This window comes from Argopecten irradians, chromosome 2 (genome assembly GCF_041381155.1).
Source record: "Argopecten irradians isolate NY chromosome 2, Ai_NY, whole genome shotgun sequence".
NCBI classification, from domain to species: domain Eukaryota; kingdom Metazoa; phylum Mollusca; class Bivalvia; order Pectinida; family Pectinidae; genus Argopecten; species Argopecten irradians.
Genome location: NC_091135.1, coordinates 19,821,912 through 19,841,145, shown reverse-complemented (window position 1 = coordinate 19,841,145; position 19,234 = coordinate 19,821,912). Strand labels below are relative to the sequence as shown.

At 32.4% G+C, this 19,234-nt stretch overlaps 1 protein-coding gene across 3 annotated transcripts; it reads right to left on the bottom strand.

The window, feature by feature from the left end:
* Positions 1-394: 394 nt before the first annotated feature.
* Positions 395-15,647, bottom strand: LOC138314760 (uncharacterized). Of its 3 annotated transcripts, XR_011207417.1 has the most exons (5): positions 15,493-15,506; positions 14,093-14,169; positions 9,810-10,782; positions 3,557-3,831; positions 3,059-3,227 (listed from the first exon to the last, which is right to left on the bottom strand). XR_011207417.1 is itself a non-coding variant. In XM_069255258.1 (4 exons), coding segments are annotated over exons 2-4 (327 nt in total). In that variant the 5' UTR covers positions 14,157-14,169; positions 15,493-15,647; the 3' UTR covers positions 395-969. The 3 variants fall into 3 exon arrangements, 2 of the variants coding, with proteins under 2 accessions (XP_069111359.1, XP_069111358.1); XM_069255258.1 differs by lacking the exons at positions 3,059-3,227; positions 3,557-3,831; positions 9,810-10,782 and adding exons at positions 395-970; positions 1,364-1,625 and having other exon boundaries at positions 15,493-15,647; XM_069255257.1 differs by lacking the exon at positions 9,810-10,782 and having other exon boundaries at positions 15,493-15,647.
* Positions 15,648-19,234: the final 3,587 nt, after the last annotated feature.

Here is a 19,234-nt window from a genome sequence, read left to right as displayed (position 1 = left end):
TTTTTACAAAATGAATCATTTTATTTAGATATTATCTTATTGAAAAAGGGTTAAATAAAGAAATTTCAACAAGACTGCTTAATGGAACTAAATAAGTATGTATTTAAGTATAAAATAGTGCTGGTGTTTTACATGGGAAGGTTACATAACATTATGTTAATAGAATTGACATTTCTCCAACTTTTTTTCGATAACAGTAATTGGCGAATCGCCAGGTCTACTTATTCAGCAAGTTTGACGCATCCCTTTACACTACACACTTCACACTACACTACTTCACACTACTTATCACATTATGTATTACAATACTCCAGTTTCGACTAGAAGTAGTAGTTTCTTTGAATAATAATTACAATAAAGCAATAATCATAAGAACTAAATCTGACGACATAAATGTTCTAAAGAAATTTTTTTTATTAGATAAGACAAGGAATACGGATGACAAATATGATTATACAAGGTCATCAAAAATAATGTGCACACTTACAGATATGTTGACATTTTACTTCGAATATCATTTGCTTCAACGCGATATCCTTTGATAATTTGATGTGCCTGTTTATGAAACAATGGAGTCCTATAAAACACTATAGCCATATGCTGTTGGTAATTAAATATATCGAAATGTTTCTTTCACAATGAGTAAGGTATGCTGGAATTCATTGTTTTATAGAATATGAATATCAATTCATCAGAAAACTTTCTGAGTCATGCGCGTATTCACAATCTAAATTGATATTTGTCATTTCTGAAGCTTCTGTAAGAAAATGGTCAAACAAACGAAGGAGTATGTATGTTAGGATAAATAAAACAATGAAGAATATCCTATACATTGTATGTAGTGTTGATATCACTCCCAGCACGATCACAAGTAAAGACAGTCAAAGTATATAGAAAACACGAAACCGAAACAGTGTAATGGGTGAAGACAATACATCACATGGATACGGGGTGTCCAAGGAAATGCAATCTGGAAGGAAACAACGAATATAAAATTAATAAACAGAATTTATTACAGAAAACAAAATGATAAAAAATGTGGGGATCGTGTCATGAAACTGTGTGCGTTTTTTGTTTTTTTGGTTGTTTTTTTTTTATAAATTGACAGTATGTAGAGAGACAGCATAAACAACATCCAAGCTTTTATCATCAGCTTCTATAACTTCTTTACTATTATGTATTTGAGTTCTGATAGTATATAATACCTGTTTAGGTAGCAAATTTTACGTTTGTGATTAACATTTTCAAGCCGTTATATGTGTTACTTAGATATGTCTCGTGGTTTTCTGTATACTGCGCTTTGATTGATACGTATTTTTGTTATATTTTGTTTTACTTGGAGTACGTTCACGTAAAGACTTACTAGAACATTCCGAATCCCATATCGTTACCGGTGAGAGCATTGAGGTACATCCATCTTTGCATGGCGTTACCTCCTCCCATCATTGGACCGAATCCTCTCATCATCATATTCCATCTCATCATGTCTCTCATCATATCATTACCACTCATCATCAGCCATGGAGCCATTCCTCCCATAATGCCCCGGCCGGCGCCGGCACCAGCTGCGTTATTAGTCGGTGACGTCTCTGCTGGTTTCATGATGCCGCTCTGCCCAGGAGCACCTTATGGATTACAATATAATTATATCAGATATTAAGCTATTGAATGATAAAAAAACTTATTTTAGTGTGAAAAGAAAAAGAGCTGATTCAGATTAGTTTGACGGTATGATATGGTTTTTTTTTCAATCATATACTACATAATGATCTGCTAGTATAGCCGTAACAAATACATTTTGATGTAATTAATACAACCTTTACTGGTGCAATGCTTAATTGTGATTCATAATTACAACTATAATGACTACTATATGGAACCTGCGTTATAGAAAACTATAAATAGTTCTTTTCCTCATATATTTTGTGATAATAACAAAATGAGATAAACTAAGAGTTTCCTTTATTACATTAACTTTACAATGTGGACTATGAATAATGGTAGTGTACAATGTATTTCAAATACAATACATACATTACTTTTGTATCAGAAAGACAACCTGTTACTTATAACTCCACACAGGTAATATTTCTGCAGTTGCTAGAAGTGTAATTGGCTTTTCCTTAACTGTACAATGGCTTGCAGTAAATCACTCCTTAAATGATCAATTGTACAAGATCCTAGTTTAATGACAGTTAAGTTTTAAAAAGTTATGGAATAAATAGAGCACGTTTGTAGAACGCTTATAATAGATTCAAACAATGAAATTCAATAATGTCATCATAAAAGTTTAAATATTACCACAAAGGTCTGTAATTTACCTTAGTTCAACCAGTATATAGATGATCTTCATCCAATATGTATCGGCAAAATGCGCGCCTGTATTTCACATGCTCTGCATATTTGTGTATATGTTTATATAAGGCCATTCATATATGTAGATATTGCTTGGCAAAACATGCAATAAATAAGATGATCCTTATTTTCTTTTTTCAAATTCATTTGTGATATGCTTACACTATGATTGTTTACAATATCGTTTTGAAAACGACATAAGGATGAAATTAACATTTTCTTAAATATTTTGTGTTAATATGCATGTAAATAGTTCAGGATACTTCACATTCATAATCAATCAGATTAAGCAAACAGATGATTAATGAAGTTATATGCATATGAACCAAAATGACGCTATCAATTGATAAGCACATTTTTGGAAAGAAACAAAAACAAAACAATATTAGCAATCAGACATATGGCTAATTCAACTTGTCTTATATATCTTTATAAATACATATATTGGCGATTATGACTAAAAATAGCAAACATTTTAACATTGAACTGGGGGAGCGCATGATGAAAGACTATCTGTGAATAAGAACCACATATTGAATCTTTATAAATGGTATATTCTTATATAAATGGTTCTATAGAAAACCTGAAAAATTCAGTTAAATTTAATTTTGTTTTAAAAGTGTTTATCTAATATAATAACGCAGTCTTTAACAATTTTCGCATAAGAAAACGCAATTAATGTAATTAAAGAAGACAACAACAATTTTAACTTCAAAATATATTTCATCGGATTGACAAATAAAATTTATGTATTGTATGACCCGTAATTATCTGGCATATGATCTACGACCAGCTTTGTATATGCTTGTACTGGAGTTGAAAGGTCATCGCCAGTTTGGAACACGATTCTCAGGTGGTCGCAGTCTTCATTTCTGAAGATAATAACAAAAAAGAAATGTTTCCGAACTGGGTTTACGCAGTGTTCTGTGTATCTCTCTAAACTGATGGGTATTTGAATTTGATGAAATTGACAGAATCCAAAAAAGATTGTATTTAGGTATGTTTTTCAACCAATAAATTTGTGGTTTTTTTTTTTTTTTTTTTTTTTTTTTTTTATATAAATATAGTATAATAAAATTAAAATAAAATATGTCCATATTGATACTGCATTTACAGAAAATAAATCACATGAACTACGTTAATTGGGTCTGTGTTATGTAGTTTTTGGATGTACTGGTGTTTTGTATCTAATATATTTTACCTCCTTTTACATCCCTTCCAGGAAGGACAGAGCAGCCATTTGCTGCAGATTGATTCCTTGTCCCATTCCTCCTGACAGCAGGTTTCCGGCCATGTTCATTTGTAAAATATCCTGAAGTGAATCTGGCATATTTCCAGACAAAAACATTGACATTGCCACAGGGTTGTTAAGCATGGACCCAAACCCAAACGATCGTCGCTGTTGTTGTACAGGGTTTCCCCAGGCGGGTCTCTGAGTGTTGGTCTTATAAGCCTGTTGTCCAGATTGTGTATTCCCTGAGGAAAAGCATGATGCGATGGATGGAAAAAGCAATCTGAATACATAGGTTTGTACTTATGTACGTCCGATTATATGAATAATGAGAAGCGTAAAAGAGCCAGATTATAAACGAAATAAAAAAAATAGCAAACGAAAGAGAAATTATAGCATGTGAGCATGTCAGAATGAGAATATCATATGACTTCAATGATAAAGCGCAGTGCGAATTTTTATAAATATCTTTCTACTGATTGCAGAGATAATATTTGAAATATTATAATTTTCTTGAATAAAAATAACAGTATCGTTAGTTTTGAAAACGAGCAGAACAACTATTGAAACAAAGCTAACTGTACAGCATTAAAATGTGATTAAGATGTTAGTAAGTAAGGCTTTGCGTTAAAGCTTTAATGCCTTTAAACTGGCATAATCTATCATCCAGAAAACATCTCATACAATATCGTTGATTTTTGGCTGAATATTTGCATTGTATTACCGTTATCTGCTTTTTTGTAAGATTTTGATTTCATCAACTTTCATATTTGAATATTGAGAATGGAAATAGAATTAGGTCTACACTGCCGATCTATCAAAATATTTTTTATGTCTGAAAATCGTGCAACGCTTTAAAAGTCACGAAGACGGCAGATGTCTTGGGATGAAGTTAAAAGGTTGAAATGGTGACGTAATATGACGCTAACGAAACAATAACTGATTATTTCCTTGTATTATCTGCGGCGGTAGGACAGTAAGGCACCTCTTTTTAATTGCATTGTTTGTTCGCAATGATAAAATTGATGAAGAAAAGAATGATATTTCAAGAAAATCCGTCTCCATAAGCTTTGTGAGACAAACCAATAGCGAATGCTGTAGTCGTTCCTCAAGAGGATAATACAATATAGTAAAGGCTGCCTTAGCGAACAAATCTGCATGAAAGATACCTGCTAAATCAAACAACTTTCTTGGTGTCCCTACTGGCAAGACCACTAGACTAGAATTAAAAAAGTCTTATATATTTAAGCTTCACCTAGCATTGTATATTCCCCTTTCAAAAAGATACCGATTTATTGATATACGCGATAGAAACAAATATGTCACAAATATGTTGATTGAAGCACAACACAAAAGCAGTAATTTCGTTTCATTATCGAGACATCTTACTACAACATTTACTTTTTGTTCTGTCTCGATGTAACCTTGCATGACGTGTGAATGATGCAAAGCAGAAATAAATAATAAAAGACACTAATATGCAATTTCGCTGTTTATTTACATAACGGATAAAACATAACTATAATGGATGATTTATCGTTAAATGATTTGTCTGCTTATAGGTATGGATGTGAACTGTCTCTAGTCTGTATGCTTGCGTAGCTTAATTTAACAGATTGTCCAATGACAAATACTATAAAAGTTATAAAAAAAATTCAAACTAGATCCATACTAGCGAGCATCCTCATTTGGAGCATTTTATTCATGAAGTTACCACCGAGTACTCCTCTGCCACCGCCCATCATAGGCATAGGTATTCCTGCCGGCAGACCGCCCGCCATTCCGCCCGCCATTCCGCCAAGGCCTTGCGGCATTGCACCCATGCTTCCCATTGTTGCTAATCCTCCCATGTTTCCTCCCATCAAATTCATCATTAACAGGGGGTTTTCGATACCCATGGCATCCAGCATTCTCATCCTCATAATGAAAGGAAGGGTGCCCATTTTAGGACGGGGTTTGAACAGCACGTTTGGGCTAGGGGCACCCATCGGCATTGACATGCCTCCACCTTTCTTCATCATTTTCATCAGCTCCATCATTCTTGAGGGAGATGGTGACATCTTTCCAACAGCAGCAGCTACAACAGGGTAGAATGAAATATACAAATGAAGGTTAACCAAAACGTGCGTATTATAAGTATATAGAAAACATTTTTATTCAATGTTTGTAATGACAGTAAGGAGATAATATATTTAGGTTAAGACAATGCTTTGAACGTTACGAAAAACCAATGAATGTATGTACGTTTAAGACTTATCTTTCAATCTTATACGTATTTAAAAAAATAATTGAGTTTTTTAAACGAAACGCAAATTTATCACTTAGGTTTATATAATATGAAATACGGATTTTTTTTTCTTTTTCTTTTCTTTTGTAACTCCAAGTGATGGAAACTTTATGACTAAATTATAGAAATGTTACAGTTGTACCTGTCCTAACCGGACGTCGCCAAACAATAAAACTATGGTTATTTTAAAGAAACATGTTAAATATCACTTTAAGTAGCCTAAAATAAACTTTCAAAGCTTGGTATTTATATAATGATCATCATTTTAGTGTCGTAAATTTGTTGTTTCAATTAAAGGTCTTTAAACCCAAACAGTAGTGGTTTTCTACGCTTCCGAGGTAAAGTTTATTGCTATATATTTAAATGGATAGAACTATATACCACATTAATATAAATATTTTTGAAGATATATTTTTCTATTCGTGTTACATAAAATTCAATGAAGTATTTATAAAAATTGATAGTGTTATATCAAATCAAAATATGTGTACCGGGATATACGCTCGATAGGTCGCGAAATTTCGATATCAAACTTTAAGATTGTTCACTGCTCTCTGAAAGTTGTCATGTGTGTAATTTATTCTTGCCAATCATTGTTTTAGAATGTTTAGGAAAAGGATCTAAATGAATGCGTTTGTCGTAATAATTAATATGAAATCATACTTGGCTTAGTTCTGCCTTTTGATTTTACATTATTTTATTATGTTAAGGAATATCGGAGAGCTGTATAGATGTTAGCAATATCTCCCGGTATACACTCTTTTTCAATGATCAAAGATAATAAGAGTATTCAAAATATTTCTATCAAATATTTGTATCCAATTTCTTTTCTAACAATCTCGTTTATGTAAAAGCAATTTGTAAGATTTTAATATTGATGCAAATCAAGATAATATAAATAATGTGTACAATCAGGAAACATTGCTACTTACCGTACACAATTTATCAGCGCGCTTCTACACTTCAATTCTCGTTGTTATCTCGCGGGAATTAGATACAGCGTTATCGTATCTCGTTTAGACTTGTTCGGAAATGTATCGCAAATAATGGAAAAATATATCTCTGCGTTACCATTATCAAATTATCATGCGATATCATTTTGAAGTAAATCGGAAACTTGGCAGAACTATGCCACAATGACTTCTAACATGACCTTTTAAGATTTGAAACAAAATGTTAAATACTTGAACAAAGATAATATTGTAGATTTATCCCTTCGCAATCCCGAAAAAAATCAGATATCTTTATATCCTCAAACAAAAACTACTCCGACTATAACTGAAAATTTATAATATAAATGGTATTTTATCCATTCGATGATTTACGAGAAATAAAATCTATGAAACTTGTTGTAATATGAAACATGCTGATGATTTGCATGTCATTCAAATTTAACAATTACTCCAAATCGGTCTGCATGATTGAAGTATTTATTATCATCATGAAACTAGTATTTAGATATCATAAATTTACGTCGTTGTTGGTGTACATTTCTATATCAATATTCTTCCAGATAATTCTGCGACCGAAGATTATTCAGTTAAAGTGCGTTTTTATCGGTTTTATACCAACATGAAATATTTCGGCTATAAATATTATGAGATGTATAATCATGGTCGTGCTTTACTGTGATAATTCGATATTCTATCTAATAAAACACTAGTAAAATTCATACAATTTTTATGTAAAACTACATATAAGAATACTTTATGCACTTTTACGAGAATTGCGGATATTGCTTAGAGCCTGACAGCGATAATTTAAAATAAAACAAATGTCTTAACCTTGAGATCCCGGATACAGTCGCAAGTATGGCTGTAGGCAAAATGAAATTTTATAATTCGGATTGAGAGGTTACGATTATGCCATATAGTTTTTAGAGTAAGATTTATCCTGTTAAAACAATATCATTTATCACGAAAATTGATAGATATTAATATCTATTTTAAAAGATAATACCATGTCATGCATTTTTTTATGTAAAACTCCATAGAAGAATACTTTATGCACTTTAACGAGAATTGCAGATATTGCTTTGAGCCTGAGAGCGATAATTTAAGATAAACAAATGTCTTAACCTTGAGATCCCGGATACAGTCGCAAGTATGGCTGTAGGCAAAATGAAATTTTATAATTCGGATTGAGAGGTTACGATTATGCCATATAGTTTTTAGAGTAAGATTTATCCTGTTAAAACAATATCATTTATCACGAAAATTGATAGATATCAATATCTACCTTAAAAGATAATAACATCTTATGAAAAGATAAACAATTAATTTAACAGTATAGAAGGACAGGTTTTTCATAGAAGGAAGAAAGTTACAATAAACTTTACCTTTATGTAATGTTACGACGAAATGTGATTTCTGTGTTTATTGCAATTACTTTGATGACAGTTTCATGAATAAAAAAAACAGAAATAAATTTTCTTTTTGAATTTTAACTATATTGATGACATATTTTTATAAGGTTACAAGTCGATCACACTCCAGATTCCGTCCTGAATAACGTTTTATATTCGAGCATTCACGAAAGAAATGTTCGCGGATCTTTTCTGATAAAAACGTTTTATTGTACGATTTCATTGAGTTTTCAAGGGATTATTTTTTTCCAAATTAATACGCAACGTCGATGTCTCTAGTCCAAAGTCACGATAACAATAAATTTTCGCGCCATTCTCTGATATTTCATTGTTAGAGATAAGAAAAAAAACCCAATATGTTCAATATAAAAAACCAAAACATTGTATGTCCGATATGTTAAAAGACAATACTTTTAATTCAGCCTGTTAATATCAATATTGTTTCATTTTAAAATAAACCATGTGACTGGAAACTTTTACAAGAAGTAGTCACACCATGACAGCTATTCAATGTACAGTTATTATCACTTTGCTTTGTAATATAGTCATAGAATAAATTTGAAGACCCACAATGTTTCAAAAAAAGTTTATCAATAACAATTTTGACGTTCGTGCGTAGGTGTTTGATGACCTAAAATAAAGTTACAAAACAAAACAAATGTAAACATACGTGAACAGTAAAGGTTCATTTCGCTGTCCTGCCGTGTTACGTAGTGATTGTCAAAAAGTGCGCGGTAATTAGGATGATGCCGGGACACATAAAACATTTTACTAGATCATTTTTAAATTGTTCAGATGGAGATAAGTATTAACGGTAAGCTAATAATTTAATGGACTCTACAAAATTAGCAAACTCGTTTAAGATTTTTGGATTGATACCAATATCAGAATAGTAACATAATAGAGTGAATAATTATACATAACATTATTTTACATTTATGAAGTTTAGATTTTCAAACAGAGGAATTTACATGTTATATGGTATTATTTTGTATTACAAATTGTACTAACGTACTTGTATTTATATGATGATGTCACTGTGTTTAAGTATTTGCGATAAGATTTAACATGTTGATCTTAGGTCTTTACAGTTTATACAGCAATGGTTAATGAACAAATCGCTATTATGATTTAATATAATGTATACCACATTTGGTCGTCTGTTGTTAAATATTTAGTAGAGAATTTAATAATCTATTTTGGTTATCTACGTCGAAGGTTTCAACTCTACACATATGGCATTAACGTAAAGAATCAGCATTTCAGCGCATGGCTGAATTTCTTAAAACATTATTATTCACTAGACTTGTTCACCATATCTATATCTTTTATTACATTTCAGTTTAGTATGGCCGAATAAAAACACCAATGGAACATAAGTCATTAACTGGATATAAGTGGATTATTTAATAAAATGTTTTCTGGATATATAGTTTTGACCAGTTTTAGGCTAAAGTCAATTAATAAAGCTTGATTAATAATAACACAATCTGTGTCCATGCTTCGTATGAAAACTTGCGGTAAAATGAGATGATATTGCTCATTGATGTTTGGTAATTGTACTCATTTACCTTATAACACAATATCTGCTCGCAATACTCTTGTATCAGGCAAATGGACTATGGAGTCATACTTGTCCTCATCTCCCTTGCTTTTCAATGTTGAACTGGTCCATGGTCAAGTGAATATTTCAAGGAATGTCCATGGAACCCCTTCTCAAATTGATTTACAGAGGAATTACTATTGAATATGTAATACATCTTGACACAATAGCAGTAGATGCTGTAGGCAGATGGGTATAGCAAACTGATTGGAAGGCGTAAATATAGCAAGCTGATAGGAAGGCGTAAATAGTGTTACATTATACAAAGAAAGCACAAGATGAAAAAGTCCCAAAAGAGTAACTGACTTTGGCAACTTAATGGCAAATACACAGCAAAATTTATCAAATAATTCCAGAATGATATTTTGATTAAGTATGTTACCAGTGAAATTATCATTTTTCATAAAGAGTTATATAAATGTCAGAAATGCAAATCAGGAAAAATGGATGATGTAAATTTTGCTGTGTTGATGCGAATATATAAGCAGCACAAACAACAGAAGAAGCAAAACGTACGAGATATGTTACATTTTAAACCTTTTTTTTATTTTAACAGCACAAACACATTCATGTAGAGGGCACTATATACATAGGAACGAAAAATAAAGAAATGTCTGTATATGCAGTTGTAAAGCACAAGCATATGATGTCAACAATTGATCTCTATTAACTCATTGTCTCTATGATTTACATGAATCCTTCTCCCATTGCGCTAAACATCATGAGGTTTCCCAGAGATCCCATTGGGTTACGGCCACCACTTCCCCTCATTAAGAGGTTGTAAAAAAGCATGTTTCTAATGTTGTCGTTTCCATTCATCAAAGCCATCAATGGAAGTGTTTGGCTCATGCCACCGCCTCGACTGCCCATGCTTGACAAAGCAGCCATGAGTGCGGCATTTTGGCCTGATCTGCCCGGTGTTGCTGTCCCGGATCTTTGTGCTGTAGGATACAGATTTACATGTATATATATAAAATAGCAGAGCAAAGCATAAGCGTATAAACATACACAAATGACGCAGGCAAAGCAAGTGTATAATAATTGGTATGATACATGCTTGAATAATTTTAATGTGCTCCGAAAAGTGTATAGCTTTATATTCATATTTTTTTTTCCGATTTTATGTAAAATGCTTAATACAAGTAACGATTTTTCTGCTGAATATCCTGATGCGATCGATAATTTATTTGAAACAAATTTTAATGGAAACTCAAAACGAAAAAGATAAATATGTCTAGTAAACATTTGATTCATATTTTTGTTTTCATTGTAAATTTCAACTAAGACAACGTAGGACACATACGATGGACGATGTTAAATTAAAAAAACCAACCTATAATCAAAATAAATTAGTTATTAGTTCTTCAATCTACGACACCTATCCTCTAATACATGCGCTGTATTTCACTAAATCAGGGGTATTGGGTATTTGAAAGATTTATGTTTGTTTCTATAAGAAAACTTAATAGAAAATATCATGTATTCCTTTTCCTGGTATTCGGCAATCTGCAAATTTAATAGTAAAAATGTTTGAGTTTCAATTATGAAATTTAAATTTGTAATTCGTGTTCTATAAACAAAACACTTTTTTGTCTTGGTTTTGTTTTAGTGCATGTTGTTAGTAAATGCAGCTAATGAATTGATATACGCATAGATGAATTATAGTAAAAGCAAGGGATAATGCAAACTGTCACAAAGCAAGCAAAGATCAGTTGTTAGATAGAAAATGCATTTATTTAACATTAACAATGAATCTCAGCAACAGACACACTTTACATGAGAATAAATACCGCGCGAACAAGAATGATATGGACAGACAGATGGACGAGATACACGAATGCGTTAAGCTCCATGTTTCACGATAGGATGATTGTCATTTACGTGATCTACAAAGATTTTAATCAAGGCATTTAAATCTGACGAAATTCGTCTACATTCCGAAGAGTTCAAGTCCGAGAAGGTTGCTCATAAGAAGTGGCTCCAAACCACCCATGGCACCACCGGAACGGCGGCCCTGGGACAACATGCGGAACAGGAACAGGTTTTGCATCATGTCATTTCCGGAACCAGCGGCCATAAGTGGTAACATACCACGTCCTAAAAGGCCTCCTGCGGGTGCTGCAGCCCTAGCGGTTTGAGTATTCGTCTGCGCCTCTGTACCTGGAATCATTTATTTATTGGAACATAATTTTCCGAGTACGGAACAAAGTGTGTCGAAATCCTAGCTCATTGTCCTTGGATGGAATAGGTCGGAGATGTATTTAACAAGCCAAGAAGGTAAGCGATGGAGTATAGAGAGGATATGTAACGTGCAATATCATTTCTGTGTTAATATATATAAATACAGAAGTAGAAGCTAAATGCATGACTAGCTAGTACTTGATATACAATTATAATATTTGTGATAGTTTTATGTGCATTTGTATAAAGTTAATATATAAATATTTATATATAATTAATAGAAAAGAAATATATACACCACCTATCACATTCGTTTTGTGACGTCATTACTTGGGTATGCCACATGCAGTGACGTCACAACGTATGTTTTAAACATCTAATGCAATAATTTAAATTTTAGATAAAAATGTTTACGAGGTAATTCGCATTATAATTTGTAAGCGACGAAACCTCAGAGCAAAATCGTATATAAATGAAAAAGAATGAATACTGAATCGAAATGACGCAACATGTATGAAATTTAAATTTTAGAGGAAAATGAAGTTTGTGTGATATATCACAACTGTTAGAAAAGATATATACATCTGTTGTTATTCCATACACAAGTGTCATTGTCATGTTCTGTAAGTTATAACAAGTCAAGTACACATTAACACGTCGGAAACAAGTATCACATGATAAATTGTTTTGCGCACGACTTCACAGTTCTCGTTCTCCTACAATAAGTCAAAGAGCAGCAGGTCTGCAATGCTGATGCCCCCATAGGGACTGTGGTGTGTCCCTCTTAGCATTTGAAGATACATCAAATCCTCCAACCAGTTATCATTCCCCAATATCACAATGGGTAACCTGGAGGATGACCCTTGAACCCGACCACGCGCGGCCGACAAAGTTGCTGAAGCATATCCTCTAGGCACTGCTATGCTCCCTGAAATTTACCCAGGACAAACTCTTTATTACACCATACTGTACCAGTGATTTACCTTAAAACTTTCATTCAATTGATAAGTATGTGATATTTTTATCTGTTTGTTCTATTAATATTTTTTGAAATGAAATGTTTTTGTTAACAAATGAAGAAAAAAGGCTTTGCAAAGAACTTAAAATTCAAATTGAAATTATATTTTGGAAAATTATTAATTAATTATATTAATCTTTAGTTAAACAAACACTTTTTTGAATTATGAATTAATTCAAATTAAGCTTACTTCTAAACTAATGTATTCTTTCTATTATATTTTTGTACTAAACCAACTACAATTCTAGGAATTTTACGAAACATGGATTCTATCTATTTTCTAAATGAATATATAATTATATCTTAATCTAATACTTTTAACTAAAGTGAACTGACTAGTTATTTGATGCTAAGACTAAATCACTATGGTACAGTGGTGTTTCGTTTAATCCCGTTGAAGAAAAAAACCCTTTTATACCGTGCTGGCCAACTGAGAAGAAGCCATTTATGTGGTTTATATTGCATGTCGCATTGTCCAAATCTGTTTCTCTCGTTCTTGTTCTCACGACTCCGCCTGCAGGTCACAATTACCAGAATAGATGACCTGCATAGGCCCCTGGACAGTGACGGCCGTCAGTCAACTTGACAGACTAAGAGGGTCCGTGTGCATTAATGAGAACAAAAGAGTCATAATCTTTGTCAGTGCTGACCGTGCAGCTTTATCGCCTGTCAAGTACTGTCAATCCGGCTGCCTTCCCAGAATGCATCACTACAGGTTTTGCCGTTGATTACTCGTTATGTCAATCCAACATGCTATAGGATTGTTATGTGGTATGGAATATTACAGATGTATATTCTTAAATCATTCAGAAGTAGTATAATAACAATACATTCTTTTTCGAGTCATACAATTTACTTGGGAAAAAACTATTTCTATGCATGCATTAGTTGCGTCCTTTCATTTGGTTCAGAATTGAAAGTATGATAATGAAATATATTAGCTTTTATTCCAGTATATTAACTATTTTTAAACTAAATATCAGCATGCAATTCTGAAGTTAGACCACGCCCATATTATAAATTGAGCATTGCGCATGCTCAGCGACACCTACCTTGTGACTGTACTTGGGCTACGGCTATACAAAGCACGAGGGCGATGGCAATGTATGAATTCATTTTGTTGTTTTTTCTGTGGGCACAAGAGAAAAATAATTAATGACATCTTTATATGAACGATCAAAATGAAATGTTTGAAAATTAAACACTTCAAAAATATTTATATGAAACATATCAAGGCCGTTAATAATGAAATTTTGTAAAAGTATTATTATCAATATAATAAAAGAGTATTTATAGCTAAATATTAGGACAATTATACATTTATCATTGCATATTTTTCTTTTAATCTCTCATCCGTTTTGATATTTTGTTAAAATAAACAGATTCGAATTGTTTACACATTGGTGTGCTGGTAAAGTACCTGTACCCATGTTACATTAGATTAACCTAAACTCTCGTAAAAGAACCAGTCAAAAATAGTTTTATCAATTTTAATAGAACACCTGTGTCAACATATTTATAATCTAATATATTTCAGCAGTAAATTAAGTATGTAGCTTTACTTCAGCTATATCAGTATTTTATCACGTTTTGCATATACTAGAATACGTACCAACATCCATTGTAATAAAACAATATGACTGGGTTGGCTTACAGTGATGTATTATTTTAATTTATGAAAAAAATATTGAAAATATTTCACATTAAGCATTCATACCAATGTCACAATTTAATGTTGTAATTGTATATATACTATATGAGTATGTTATCCAGGTGAGGCATGTTTCTGCATGTATCATTTTATAATAACTTTGCAGGGTAGTGGAATATGCAGACAAGTAATAAATACGAAGAGGAATTTTATAATCATATTTATATTTGCTGCTTGGGTACACTCTTCAGATGGCAACTTCGCATAAAAGAAAATATGCAGAAAAAAAAGACAAATGAAAATGTCGCCTTGCATTCAAATACCGAATAAAATACTGATCTAAAATACTGAAGCCCTATCTACAGGTTTTGCACCCTCTAGTTAAGTTATGTTCCAGTTTTTGCATTGTTCATATAAAAACGTGTTTTCTCCTCTGCGCAATAATTTGATACATATAATTAAATAGTTGCATACTATGCTTATTATACTTTAATAATACCAGTTATATTTACAATCAAAAAGGTATTAACGGGAATATTAATATGTGAGGTAAAATTTTGTTTTGCCAAGTTACAAAAAAGTAAGCTAATGAATTTATATGAGGTAGAAAGAACCAGATTTATAATTCAGTAACATATAACAGCTCGATTCGTAAGCCCACTTCGCTTTCAATGCGAACTAAAGTATATCACAGCAAACGATGGAAACATGCTTAAGATAATTTTTTCCCCACAAAATGTAGAATCCAAGACCTGTAAAAGATATTTACAAAGTACTGTATATAGAATTCATTGTACTCACCTGTAAACCTGTACTAGCAGTCTAATCCAAGGGGTAATTCACCGCTGCGATTTGGAAGACTAGTGATGAGCTTACTGATTCCGGGCAGTCTGTCAGTGGTGCACGTCCGCTCTCCCTATAAAGGTGCTGGCACTCCAATATGCAAATGAGCTCGAGACAATGAAGAACCTATTATTAATGGTTCCCCTCACATGACTATGCTTTGCTTTGTGTCTTGAGATGGGCATGTTTAGTATTATGCCCGCGGCTACAATAAACTTCGTGACCCTGCCAACATCACAGTCATTCCGTAAAACTATGACATGTCATAACAATTACACTGCCTCGGCATTCGCGACAAATATTTCCCCAAACGTTTGGTACGACTCTGTAACAGTATCTACATATTTCTGATTTATCTATAACGTGATAGTAAAAGAAAAAAAATGTGGAAAAAACGTGATAAAGATGCATGCCTTCTTTCTTCTATTATTGTTGAACATAAGAAAAGATGTGAACTTTGACCTCCAATGACGAAAGCAATGTATACAACTTAGTCGTAAACATCAACAAACTTAGTTTGCACAGTTGATAATGTTTGTAACTTTCGTTTGTATTTGAAAATAAATGCATAATGTCCACGACATTTGCTTTCAAAAGCAGTGATCATCTAGCCTCACTTCTACCCTACCACATTTTAATTGGTGTAACGCAAAAGCTTTTACAAAGACGAAAACTTAATTTTGTTTATTCTTGATACCACTTTCGACAGGGAACACGAAGTGGGTGAACTGTGGTGCATTGAAACCATTATATATTGAATTTGACAGAAAGTGTATAAGTATTGACGAATGTGAGCTCGAACGCGGCAAGGACTGGAGTTCAAATTACAATTGTCGTTACCGGTGTCGCTTTGTTTTTACCCATTCATCATACATTTCTTGAGATAATCTTTGATACTTTTGCTTAAATTTACAAATTACAGGAAATTATAAGTATTAAAGATAACAGAAGCAATGTATTATTTCCCGGAAATATTTCAAGGAAATTATATCACAGACGTTCCAGATGTAAATCAGTAAATCAAGTTTTTTTTTTATTTCACCAAGATTAGCCAAGGGGACAATGTTATGCTGGAAATTCACATTTAAAGCTGATACACAGCAAAGGAGTAGTGTGATAAACGTCACATGTAGAGCAATTACACGGTAACTAGCTCGCTACGTGCAAACGTTTGACACCATCACTTCACGTTGATATAGTAAGGTTCGTAGATAAGTCAAATATATGTGGATATCTTTCTGTTTACTAGTTTTATCGTTTACCCATTACGTTTTTGACAGTTTCTTTGATCTCTAAAAAGACTGGGTTTTTCGTTGTGTTGCATTAATCATTGACATAACCATTTTGCTGAAAAGGTCTAGGACGATTTAAGTTTGATGGCGCAAATAAATTCAAGTAACGAAGCGAAACTTTAATAGTGCTTTTGTGTTATTAAATGAAACAATTATGTGTGTATTGATGAGATACATGGATAGACATGTTTCGGTGTCTACCAAAATTTAACAAGCTCATATCCGCGATATATACATGTACATTTTGTATGAACTGTAACACTTTTCCCGGATACTAACATGTAAGAAAGAGGTCGATGTTTAATCAGAAGGTCCTCTGTAGGCTCGTTTGGATCTGTTGACTGTTAAACTTTAAACTGAACCATGCATATATGTTCTTAATAGTTTGTGGGAATAGTAAATAGAAGCATTTAAAATATATGATAAGCTAAAACTATCATTTAAGCATGCAACCTAATACGCAATGTAAGACATGGAAACTAACATGTTTAAAATAGGCGATGAACGGCGCATTTTATAAAACGTCCTAGCAGTAGTATTTATTTACGATTTTGATATCAAAAGTTCATTAATTTCTTGTAAGATATTATAACAGAAATCATTTTAACAGTTAAACGAGAGTTAAACGTTATCAAAATTTCAGAAAAGAATAATGCGCCTCTGTATAATATAAAATGTTGATTATTCTTTTGATTAAAATAATTTCAATATATCATATTATAACATTTTTCAGAAACCAAAATTTAGTTATTCTAATTTGTTTTCAAGACATACACACATATCAAATTTAAAAAAAAATACATTGCTAAGGATTAACGTTATTTTAACGCATCCATTTGTGTGTGGAGTAGTATTACGTAAGCGCCTACCGTAGTGTATTATATAATGATAAGTCGGACCTATGTCTCGATATAGTTATGCCTTTGGGTACACCTGTCATAAGAAAGGTTGGTACCGACTTTCCGAGACATACAATAACGTTTTAAGAGATCATGTGACAAATTTCGAGACAATCAATGTCTTATAAGAGCTACAGCAACTACTGAGTTATATCTGTGAAACTGATTTATCACTTTTAAATCAAGAAGTCTGCTATAATAATTTCTCTTGACATGTCGAGGCGAAACAAAAGAAGGATAAAATTGCGTAACTGTATAACGGCACAATGTGCATTACAAAGACAGTGACAAACGTCCAGTAGTTAGGGCAGATGACAGTTACACATGTACATTATGTATTTCACTAGGGGCGTGTACAGGGTTCGGTCTTAAGCCTTATTTTGTCTCGTATTTGTTGATACGGTAATACCTCCAAAGCATAAGACATATCAACAGCGTGTACTTTAACCCTCCATATTCACTAGAATAAATGTTCATTAATAAACGTTATGGAATTGGTAATTTCATAAAGCTATTATACATAAATAAATTCAAAACCATATAAAGCAATTGATATATTAAGAAATAAAATACTATCCTGATATATGAAGAACAATCGATTTGGAGGTTTTAAAAAAGGATCCACATGGAGGTTTACAAAAACATTAAAGAAAATAACGACATCACATCCATCCAATTAATGTACACGATATAAGCATCGTCACAACACACCACCCTGTTTGACGTCAGATGTTTTATCATTCTGACAAACGGCACACAAATTAAAACAATACATAGGCGATGAGAAGGTACTAAAAATTGCCGATAAATGTATTTGATAATAACATCAAACACAGAAAATCTTACAGATTAAACGTCTGAATTGTCTCTGACCAGATGTCTTCTGAATTCTCATTGACTAGAGGACTTTGTTGTAGCTTGATCAAATGGAAAATCTTTCAAACCTATAATTAATTTAACGTTGTTCCTTATTTTGCAGGCTTCTTGGTATTTTTTATAAGAACACAAATATCATGACCTATATAAAAAAAAGTTGAGGCCTAATACAATCATTAAACAAAGTACGCTCCAATGATACATATATTTTTATTAAATTATGTTCTCCATCTTGTAAAAGTGGATGCAACAATAGCCCCCCTCCGTCCGTCTGTCTGGTGTTTGTGTTATATTTAGATTATGTAAAAAATCTATTCAAATTAATCCTTATCATTCCAATCACTAGAATCCCTTCGAAATTCTAGATTCGTTTTGGCACTTTTTTTCTATGAAATAATTACGCAGTTATCATCGCCAATCAGAGGTGGTGTTACAAACCGCGACGACGTTTTTTCCTTTATGGGCTGATATAGTAATTTTATAAGCCAATGGAAATTCTCGTTACAAGCAAAATTTCAATGCGATTTTGCTATTTTCAGAAAAATGAAGCACCCTAATAGTTATATTTCTTCCAGAATTTACACCAAACAAAACACAAATATATAAAGTACAAATAAACATTATAGACAAGCT